At 40.7% G+C, this 11,592-nt stretch overlaps 1 protein-coding gene across 4 annotated transcripts; it reads left to right on the top strand.

Moving 5' to 3' along the window:
- The first annotated feature begins 569 nt into the window (after positions 1-569).
- On the top strand, positions 570-6,285 carry LOC123513659 (methylthioribose-1-phosphate isomerase-like). Of its 4 annotated transcripts, none has more exons than XM_045270958.1 (7): positions 570-724; positions 1,145-1,323; positions 2,084-2,316; positions 2,874-3,082; positions 3,360-3,568; positions 4,089-4,245; positions 4,648-6,285. In XM_045270958.1, exons 2-7 carry the CDS (start codon positions 1,192-1,194, stop codon positions 4,761-4,763), a joined length of 1,056 nt encoding a protein of 351 aa, XP_045126893.1. In that variant the 5' UTR covers positions 570-724; positions 1,145-1,191; the 3' UTR covers positions 4,764-6,285. The 4 variants fall into 4 exon arrangements, with proteins under 4 accessions (XP_045126893.1, XP_045126896.1, XP_045126895.1 ...); XM_045270961.1 differs by having other exon boundaries at positions 583-679; XM_045270960.1 differs by having other exon boundaries at positions 599-683.
- The last annotated feature ends 5,307 nt before the right edge of the window (positions 6,286-11,592 follow it).

The following is an 11,592-nucleotide window of genomic DNA, read 5'->3' as shown; positions in this document are numbered from 1 at the left end:
TAGAATTTGAAATTATAAGCTAGTGGGCGATTCAGGTGCCATCACCAAGACCTGTCTGGGGACCCACCATTACCTTTTTTTTTTCTTATGGAGGGAAGACCGGGCCAAGGGCAACAAAATTTGAGATAAAAAAATTGCCCACTGAGGTGCTGGTCCCAAAATAATTTGAATATAAAATAGTTAGAAGGGAACTCCAAGGACCCACTGCTTTTAATCCCCTTCTTTTTTGTGGACAATGGTAAGGAGGAATTAACACTGAGCAAGTCACGGCTGCCTGAAGTGAAATGCAGCCAAGTTTTGCTGAATTGCCGGATGAGCCGGATCACCATTGTTGGTGACGCCACATTGTCGGGACAAATGAAGATCGAGGAACTCGGTGCCCGTACCCGCTGCTCCGTTGGCTGGAAGCAACTGGGTAAAAACAGTGCTGTCTAAACCTACCTTCAAAGATTCGTGCGTTGCTTTAGGAGCCGATAAATATTTCATATTAGAAGGAAAAAAAACAATTCAGTTTATTTCTTTCTTCCTTTTTTATCCCATCCTTCAGTCTTCGTTTTGTATCTGCTGTCCATTGCCGCCAAAACCTTGGGCTGCCCGTGATTGGTCAGCTGAGCGCGCCAACACTTGTCAGGTGCTGATGATGACGGCTGTGCCCAGGCGATAATAAAAAAATCGGCCGGTAGGTGGGTACAAGTGTTGATCTCGTTCGCTGATTAAAGGTGAGGTGAGTACTGTGTTTCGTACACTTTTCTCTGTTAACTAACTGCAGGTATGTCTCGTTTAATGACGGTGTTTTATATTACAGCAAAAGATGTCTTCGTTAGGTTCATCCTGGTGTGTTATGTTTGTCCTCTACAATAGGTAGTTGTGGTTGTGTTATTGATTAGGTAACAAGTTGCCCTCGTTGTCTGTTGGCTTGCTTCGTTTTTGTCATAAATGATATAATTATGTCTTGGTTAAAATGGAGAAGCACTGCTCCCATTCTTTTCATAAGTTTTTCCCTAACCTTCCCCCACCTCGTAGATTATAGACGCTAATAGATCAATAAAACGCTAAAGAAATGGTGTTTGGAAATTAGTCGGCTTAGATTTCCATGATAGTCCCTTTTTTTGTGAAAATTAGTGCAATATTTCCACACGTGCAGCTTGAGAAGGTGAAGGACAAGCTTGGCACTCCTGGCACTGCGGCACCATGACCCTGGAGGCCATCAAGTGGGGGGGCAGGAAGCTCACCATCCTCGACCAGCTGCTGCTGCCCCTAAAGGAGGAGTACATTGATGTCACGAGTGTGGAGGACGGCTGGGTGGCCATCAACAAAATGCAGGTGATATGCAGGTTGAAATAATATTAGCTTATGAATTTGATGTTGTTAGTTTATCAAGACAGTCATGTTTATTAAAGTAATTAATTTGTTTTATAAAAGATCTCATATTCTACAAATGATTCAGAATGTTTCATTAATTATGTGGCCTGACATCCTGGGGCTGCTGTTTTGGATTAGGGAAGTATACACACTGAGATCTATTACCAGCAATGTCAGTCAGTTGGTTAAAATGTATTTCAAGATATTGTGACATTACCTATAAGGAACACTGCACAGCTATCCCATGGGAGTAATGTCATATTCTACTAACCTTAAAATATTCCTGTAGACTTTGTGCTATCATTTCATAGATCCACTGTACTGGACTGAGGGAAAACATTAATTAGGGGCAAGATCTTTAAATTCTATGACTCTATCTTTTTTAGGCTCACTGTACAGGTATACTTGCAAGTAATGTCATATTCAACTAACTTTGAAATATTTCTCTAGACTGTGGCATCATTTCTTAGGTCTACAGTATTTGACGAAAGGAAGATATTAATGAATGGCAAGATCTTTCAATTCTGTACAGTTATCCCTGGAAGTAGTTATGTCATATTCTACAAACTCTTTGAATTACTTCTGTAGACATTGTAGCTTCATTTCTTAGGTCTTCTCTACTAGGCTGAAGAAAACATTTAGTGGCAAGACAGGCACACGGCTGTCACCCTCACCGATTTATTTTCTTCACCTTGCAATTTCTTTCTTTCAATCATCACAGGTCCGAGGTGCCCCAGCCATAGCCATTGTTGGGTGTCTGAGCCTCGCCACAGAGCTGGCCCACGGCAGGTACAGCAATGCCTCAGAAGTAGTGTCACTGGTGCTGCAGAAACTCAAGTACCTTGTCACTGCCAGACCGACTGCTGTCAACATGGAGACGGCAGCCAAGAAATTAACTTCCTTCACCAAGAACTTAAAGAATGAAGGGAAGTCAGCGGAGGAAATTGTGGAGGAGTGAGTGTTTCTTCATAACTCAGCTAGATTCCTGCCTTTTTAATGTAAGAAGTGAAGTCTGGCCAAGGGCAACAAAAACTATTAAGCAAATAGGCCCACAAAGATGTTAGTTCCCTACCAGGTCTAAGAGAGTTAGGCATCATCCAGAACCATGTGAAGCTACCAACCAAGACTGCAAGACAATTTCCTAGTTGGTGGCATAGGGATGGCTTGTGTGGCTCCTTCAGAATGCCAGTAAACAGTTCAATCAAACTAATATGGGACGTAACCACAAGACCTACAGAAACAGTAGAAACGAAGGATTCAGGCAAATTATTCTAAGTTTACAGAAATTTTGCAGAAAAGAAGCAAGCTGTCACTTTTATTACAATGAGGAACAAGCAACTTGATCTCTTACCTGGCTGGGATAGAATAGGTTAAGTTAGGTTATATCACTGAATTCAATCTATCCTAACCTAACCAAATCTAAACATAATCTAATCGTGCTTCACCCGCCCTAAGAGTAGCTGATGAGGATAGCACTATTAAAGAACATCTTTCTGATTTCCAACCCCCAGAGTGATTGGTTGGTGTGAGAAGCTCTTGGAGGACGATGTGACAACTAATGTGAAGATTGGCAAACTTGGTGCAGCAGCCGTCCTGAACCACATTGCTGGGGGTCGCAAGGCTCGGCTCCTGACTCACTGCAACACAGGGTCTCTGGCCACAGCAGGATATGGCACTGCCCTTGGGGTGGTGAGGGCCCTGCAGGAGGCTGGTCGCCTTGGTGAGTTGTGCCGAGGTCACGGCAGATTTATGGAACTTCTCATCTTACTCACAACTTGTCATATCTGTATACTCTCTGTCACTCTCTGCATATGTATTGACTTCAGGAATATCTCAGCCACTGATTACAAAAGAGGCATTATTAAGCACAAACTTTACAGTATGAAATCATGTGAAGGAGAACCATCTTAGTGATGGCTTTTCTCCTCTATATTCATCAGTTCAAGGGTTAAAGCTTCATTGGAATAGAAAAGAATGATACATACGTTTGTCCACAGAGCATGTGTACTGCACAGAGACACGCCCTTACAACCAGGGGTCTCGACTGACTGCCTTTGAGCTGGTTGCCGAGGGTCTGCCTGGCACCCTCATATGTGACAGCGCAGCTGCAGCACTCATGAAGGAGAAGGGCATTGATGCTGTGATTGTAGGTGCTGACAGGGTAGCAGGGAACTGGGACACTGCTAACAAGATTGGGACATACCAGGTGAGGGATGTGGAATGTGGCAAAGCTGTAAACAATTTTATGTTATGAAGCTTCTGTGTGTGATACCCCACTGTGAAGCATGGAAACATAAACACTAGTATGAAGGGTCGGGTAAACTGGCTACATAAAGCTTTGGCCTTTGATTGAACTTGTCAGTACACTAAAAACGTGAAGTCCTTACACCTATGTAAAAAGAAAATGTCACCAGTAAGTTTTGGATTATCTTGACTGTCCTTTGCTGCATGTTTTTATTCTATTCATGAAGATTACTATTTTTATTTGTGTCCTGGCTTCCTATAACTAGCAACCAGGGGTAGGTGTAAATTTCATTTGTGATTTTCTGCACCCCATTGTGTAAGAAAGAATTAGTGGCTTTAATTTTCATCTGTTTACATACCTCCAATTGTTAATCATTACTTAAGGACATAAATAGGAGTAATTGTATCTGTAATGTTTCTATATCTCAATTAAATATCACCCTTATTGATTTATTCATATATTAATCTCTATTTTCACGCAGCTAGCAGTTGTCGCCAAGCACCATGGAATCCCATTCTTCGTTTGTTCCCCCACCACCTCCATCGACCAGACCCTGAGTGGGGGAGCAGACATCCCTATAGAGGAGCGTTCACATAAGGAAATAACTGATGTGGCAGGAACCAGAATTGCTGCTCCTGGTGAGTTTTGCAGACAGGAATGTCATATATGGAAGTACTGATGTGGCTAAGTGTAAACTGTTATGAAATGCTTCGACTTGGGTAAACTCTGGAACTCCCTACCTGTTTCTGTACTTATTTCTATCTTTCTTTTACCTAAAGTTTCTTTTGGCTAACTCTTGGACGTGCTCAGGGATTGGCATCTAAGTAGACCTTTTTGTTTAATCATTTTTGTCACCCTTGGCCAGATTTCCCTTCTTACATAAAAGCAAAATAGTCAGGTACTGTTCCTTTTGACCGAGTGGTGCAGAACCTCTTAAGTACAATTTTTGACAACATTTTTCTTTAGATCTTCTTATTACTTTGAATTTGAAGAAGAAAAGGCCATGACAGCATTACTGAACACTTTGCTTCCCTCATCAGGTATAGCTTGCTGGAACCCTGGCTTTGACATCACACCTGCAGATCTCATCACTGGAGGGGTTGTGACAGAAACAGAGGTCATTGTCCCTCCTTCTGCCACTCTGAGCAAGGCATGAGTGGATAGAGATGATAGGGCAACATGTGTAAGACTAAATGGGTGGAATAAATCATTGAAACATTTTGAGGAATAATAACAAAAGAAGCATTCACATGGTTATGGTTGGGGTATTCCTCTTTGAATTCATTTTAGATCATTTGTTTCTACTTTATTTTGTGTCTTGCATCTTCTGGTACATTCACCACCCACATGTCTTCCTTTTCATTTATAAAACCTCTCTATCTCCTGCCTAGTGGATCCATCTCTAGCATCCACCTCCCCACATAAGTACCTACCTCAGCTTTATGTCTCTATCTCCATCCCCTAACTTATGTACTATGGCAAAATAAATATGCTTCAGGAACATTAGGACTGTACTGAACAAAAAATGAAAACCAGCTGCTGACTAAATTTTTGTGGGATTCATTGACACTAACATGTTTTTTTCACCCATAGTACATGTGTTGACAGTGCAGCTAGTTTTAGAAGTTGAGGGAAAAGAAGCAGCTAAGAAAACGGAAAGAGGGAGTTATATATCTAAACAATAAACGAGAAGAAACCTTGAATCAAATAGTACAAAAGTAAACAGCCGTGACATATTACGAACTTATGATCACCATGTCTCTGTTACCTGCTTCCTATTACTAGTCAATAAAGAAATGTAACGGTATATAACGGAGTACACGTTTAAACTATTTTATTAACTAGAGTGGGGGAAGGGAAAAATTTGTGTGCCTTAGTGGAGTGAGTGTAATAGTGTTTATGGGAAGTACATATCATTGAGGAGTTTTAAAGTAGCTACAGTTATATAATTTACTGATCATTTTTTGTATTCTGCTTTCATTTATAGATTAAGGGTTTCCAATCTCTTATAATTTACTGACAATGGTTTGATGTTGTGCTTCCATATAGAGATTAAAGGTTTCCAATCTTATAATTTACTGACAATGTTTTGATGTTCTGCTTCCATATATAGATAAAGGGTTTCTAATCTCTTATAATTTACTGAATGATTTTTTTGTTCTTCCATTTATAGATTAAGGGTTTTCAGTGTTATGTGTCCCGGTGGCCTTTTATGAATAAGGATTTTAAAGGTATCTTGGTTTATGTCCAGGTCTCTGTATGAGCAGTGAGGTGTCAAGATTGCTGGGAATCCATTGTTGTTATGTGTGGGTTCTCAAATGTCCACACAAGTGTTCGTGATTGCCCTTGTTACATACAACTACAGTTTGACACCATCTAGCATTGTACAAATAATTGCTTTTGTACAACTTATCTTACCACCATCTAAATATGTAAGTTGCTCAGTTACCAGTGTCTTCCACAAGTAAAGTTAGATGGTGTCTATTCTATTTGGATTATAAGATTTAGATAGAAATGGATTTATATATTATTATAGAATATGATTTTATATTGTATCACTCAGATGGATATTTGAAAAACAAATTTTTTATTGTTTGAACAAGATGAAATAGGCATTGAACATATTTTCAAGAGTTTTAAAAATGTTTGAGAAGATTTAATAAAGTCTAGTAATTATCCCTTTTTTTTTAATTGACATGAAATTAGGTTGACTTTGAAAGATAAGATTTTTCATGACCCAAAATTATCAGTGTGAAAATATTCAGTAATATTATGATATTCACAACAACTACTGCTTATGAAAGATCTCTCTCTGCAATGTGGTGTGTACAAACAACTTCCTACTGGATAAAGCAGCCCTCCTACCATTACCTTTACCTAGAGTGCATGGCAACTCAGAGAATTCCAACAGGTTATCATTGGCCAGAACTCATGATGTATATTAAGCCACACCTTCCTTAATCCCACCCCACTCCATGTCTGCCTCCACATTACTCCCCTCTTGTTTATACACTTCTCATGCCTATCCTTATCACCTCCATCTAACCCCTATCCTTCCTCTCTCTCTCTCTCTCTCTCTCTCTCTCTCTCTCTCATCCATTCAGGACAGTGTATATAGTGTACACACACACACACACACACACACCAAAAAAAAGATAGGATTATCAATGTTACTCTTATCAGTAGTAGTAGTAGTAGTAGTAGTAGTAGTAGTAGTAGTAGTAGTAGTTGTTGTTGTTGTTGTTGTTGTACACGACAAAGATAAGTCATTATGAACTGGCCCTGAGCCCTCTGTAAGCTAGCGGCTGATTGAGAGGCCATCATATGACTGTATTTGAATCACACACACACACACACACCGGTGTGTGGTGTGTGCCTGGTCTCAGGCCTATCCGAAGATCGGAAATAATGAACTCTGAGCTCATTCCGTAGGGTAACGTCTGGCTGTCTCGTCAGACTGCAGCAGATCAAACAGTGAAACACACTAATTGATGATGATGATGATAATGATAATAATAATAATAATAATAATAATAATAATAATAATAATAATAACAATAATGTTGGTATACTGTTACCGTTACAACTACTATCACTACCAACACATCCTCTCTCACAATTCCATTCAGCATATTCTTTTCCTACTACTACAATTTTGGTATTTTGTGTGGAAAACAGCTGGAAATTCCCGGAAAAACTAAAAATTAAAGGAAATACTGACGAGTTGGAACGGAGGAGGAAAGAGGGTGTGGGAGCCGTGTTGGTCTGGTCCACTGCCGTTACGATGGCCCGATGGGTGGTCCGAACGAGGATGATAACCATTGTCTTATTTAAAAACATTTTAGGATTATTTATCGATTTTGGTGATTAATTCTGACCTTGTTTCAGTCTCTGGCTCTGAAAATATATGGGAGTGTAGGATAAACAATAATATACCTGCGTCTTGCATCCCTAAAGCAATCATTCATAACTGCCTGCCACAGCTGCAGCTCTTGACGACTGCGAGCAGCACACCTCGCCACGCCACGACCCCAACCTAGACTTGGCTTTGTTCCTCCTATCCTATTCCACTTTTTTTTTTTTTTTTTACTCACCCTACATCTTTCCTTTTCTTCATTCTGAATGTGGCCCCTATCTACACACTTGAACCTAGAAACACATCAAAACACTTAGAAAACACTAATTTTTTACGCAAAATAGTGAGGAACTGGATGGAGAGTTAAGTATTGAGGCTCCTCCTCTTCCTCCTCTTACACCAGCAGGTGAAGGGTTCAGTTTGAGCTTTCCACCTAAAAAAAACTAAGCCTTTCGGCTCTACCCACTTGACCTACCCTTCCTGGCCCATGTCCTGTCACTCTTGGTAATTAAGCGTCACCACGTCATCTCCCTCTCCACCACCCTCCTCATAATTGGTCTGGATAGATCCAGCCGATAGGCTTCCCCATTGATATGGAAAGACAAAGCAACACACACACACACACACACACACACACACACACACCCTCTAGCCAGGAGCGAGATGTCGGCCTGGGTCCAGAGGATGGGGTTCCACCTTGATAATGTCACACATATACGTTACGCAAATCATTTTGAAAATGAGAATTCCCAAAAAGGCAGCTAGACACGAATGCTATAAAAATTCTGGCTTGTCACCAATCAAAACTAATTTCTAAAATATAAGAAAATTGCCAGGATGAGCAATAATGAAAATATTTTAAAACACTATAAATAAAAGTGTTATAACATCGACTTACTTAAAAACAATTCTGTAGCCTACCAATCTTATTCAACACGAACGATAACACTTTAAAAAATATGAACTACCTTTACAACATATTAAAACTTATCAGTACACTGAAATAAGAATAAAATATTTTCAAAAGTGCCACTTTATAACATTTTAACGGCGGTATAAATCACTGTTAAAGTCCACACATTTACCTTATCAGGAGCGACACACACATTAACGATCATAAACGATCTTTTGAAAACACAACACTTTGCTACAGCCTCAAATAAAAAATAATTGACAGCCGGGGTAAAATTTTTAACGTTTTTTCGCCTTTCATTTAAGTCACAAACTCCCTCTAGATAACCGTATTTCGCTCAACTCAAGCATGAAAGACAAGTAAAACACGACGAACTATCATTAGAAACCCTTAAAAGGTACTTGTGACTCGAAATAAATTAACTGAGTCAAATGTTACTGAAGTCGACAAGCAGGAAGCAGGGACCGGCAGATTATTTGGGCGGGAGCCGGTGATGACGTTACATCTGGGCCTGCTTTCCCCACACTGGGTCTCCTTAACACACAAATCATTCAACTGCGGATATATTTCAACAACGGATATGAAAGATTAGGCGTATGGCTCCACTTTATGACCTGTCTGGCCAGTAATGAGTGAGAGATGAGACAGATAATGGCTGAGAGAGAGGCGGCTGATCAGGGGGATCGGTTTGTCAACCTATTGATTGGGATTTTTTAGTATCTGCATGTGTTAGTTCACTGATATTGTCCTGGAGATTACCAACGTTAGGTTATGACATTGCAGCACCATGAAATAAAGAGCTATGCCAATATATTACTTACGTTAGTCAGACTGTTTGGTGGTGGCTGTCCGTTCGTGTCACCAGCAGGCACCCACACCACTGTCCTTTTTGTCCTCAACGGTGTGTAAATAGCTAACCTCTGATTAATGAAAGGCTACAAAACTATCCTCTTCGTTAATATCACCATCATTAATATCTTCGTCTTCACCACTCAGTGTCACTGCCTCTCATTACCACCGGTGCCTTGTACCGCCAGGCTGACAACACAGCGCGGCCAGTGCAGCAGCAGCGCAGCACACACGTCACTCGTCCGCGGGGGGCCAGACCACGGCGAGTGGCGACTACTTTGTACGGGACGGGACGTGTTTGGCAACAATAAGATTAATTTGCCAGAATCATCACGAATACTCACAATACTCGCGTGTATACGTATATGTACATGTATGTACTTGCGTGTATACGTATACGTAAGTACATATATACATGTATGTACTTGAGTATGTATGTTGGCTCTTTATTCAATGAAGCAGTTTTCATAACTATATTTAAAACAAAAGTGACATGTCATATTACTTTCATGGCAGTACGTAGCCATGCTGGCCTGCCTGCCTGCCATCACACCCACCTTCCCGTCCGTCCCTTTCTCCCTCTTTCCCACCTCCATGCTTGTCATATACGTCCTTCACAAGTCCCCCCCCCCCACCTCTCTCTGCACAAGACAGTATAACACACACACAACACACACGTAGCTTTTAGATGTTTAGGGCACGGGAAGACTGGTGGTGGTGGTGGTGAGGGGGCAGCATTGCATTTCCTCGGATTGTGTTGTGTTTAGGGATTGTTGCAGAAAGGATGGTAGTGGAGAGGGAACTGGCATGGTGAGCCTCTGCTGATCACGGGGAGGGGCAGGTCATGGACCGGGAAGGAGAGGGCAAGTGGGGGTTAGTTTAATTGAAAGCTTAGTTTTTAAGGTGGTTGAACCAATCAAAAGAAAACTGAAGCTACCAGGTATTGCAACTGAGAAATTGGCCATGGCCTGGATTGGCAAGAATTCAAGTGTTACCTATCCATCTATCCATTTATCAGTTATCTATCTGTCCACTTCTCTATCTATCTAACTATCAAACTACCTGCTTATCTATTCATCTATCTATCTCGATCCACACAACAATGCAGATATTAACAAATTCGCTTATACCAAAATAAATCAAATCAAATTCATTCTCCTAATTTACTGTTTATCCCGTGTATTTCACATACAGATTACATTTCATATCATTGTATATAATGTGTGTTTCGGGTACGTGCACATGCACTTAGATAAGGTTACGTTAATTCGCTGAAGTTATATAGGCTTACTTAAATTACCTTAGATCCAGTTGAGTTAGGTTGAGTAAATGTACAGGTTTCGTTGATGCATGTTAAGTTAGTTCAGGTTCAGTCAGGTTACGTAATGTTGATTAGATTAGGTGGCGGTTTGGTATGGTGTGGTGGTGCTGCGGAATGTGATGGTGTCTGGTGATTGTGTGTGATGGTACTGTGGTGGTGGTGGTAATGGTGGTGCTGTGGTGTGGTGTGGTGGTCACCAGTTGCAGTTGGTGGTGATGGTGATGTCTCCATGGTGGTTGTGTGGTGTCATCGTATCTGGTGTTTGCGTGTGGTGGTGGTGGTTGTGTACGGTATGGCGTGGTGATGCGGTGTTAACACTACGCGCCTACTAAGTTAACTGCCGTGTGTGTGTGTGTGCCGCGCTTGTGGGGGAATAGACCAGTCACAAAGCTGTACAATTATAATTGGTGTTTAACTCTTAACTGCCAGAGAGAGAGAGAGAGAGAGAGAGAGAGAGAGAGAGAGAGAGAGACTTTGGAGTGTGGAGGTGGGTGTGAAGATAAAGAAAGCACCAGAGGCATCTTAGCTGAGTTATTTTGAAAAAAAAAAGATGACAAGTCAATTTTGTTTGAATTATGGGTAGGAAAACTATCTTATCAAGTAAGGAGCCGACTGTACAGTGCTCAAGCATTATTATTATTATTATTATTATTATTATTATTATTATTATTATTATTATTATAGTAGCAGTAGTGGTAGTAGTAGTAGAACATAAAATACAAGTAACCGCAAAAGTGAGAGACAAGGAAAGAAGAGGAGAAATAATGGAAGAGGAGGAGGAGGAGAATAAATTAGGGAAAAAGGACACGAGAGAATGGGGGTGGGAATGAATACGGAGAAGTAGAAGGAAATGGAGTGTATATCATATAGGTATATTATGTTATAGTCGGTTCCATCTATGAAGTCCGTTCAGGGTGGAGCAAGTTACGTCGTTTACCTTTAGCTATACTGCCAAATCAATCTTCTTACATGCGTATCTCTTTCATTTCCCATCCATGTGCTACGTAAAAGTTCTGTATTATGTATGCTGCATATAGTAAAGGAGG

This window comes from Portunus trituberculatus, chromosome 36, assembly GCF_017591435.1.
Source record: "Portunus trituberculatus isolate SZX2019 chromosome 36, ASM1759143v1, whole genome shotgun sequence".
NCBI lineage: Eukaryota > Metazoa > Arthropoda > Malacostraca > Decapoda > Portunidae > Portunus > Portunus trituberculatus.
This window is presented reverse-complemented; position numbering and strand designations above follow the sequence as displayed.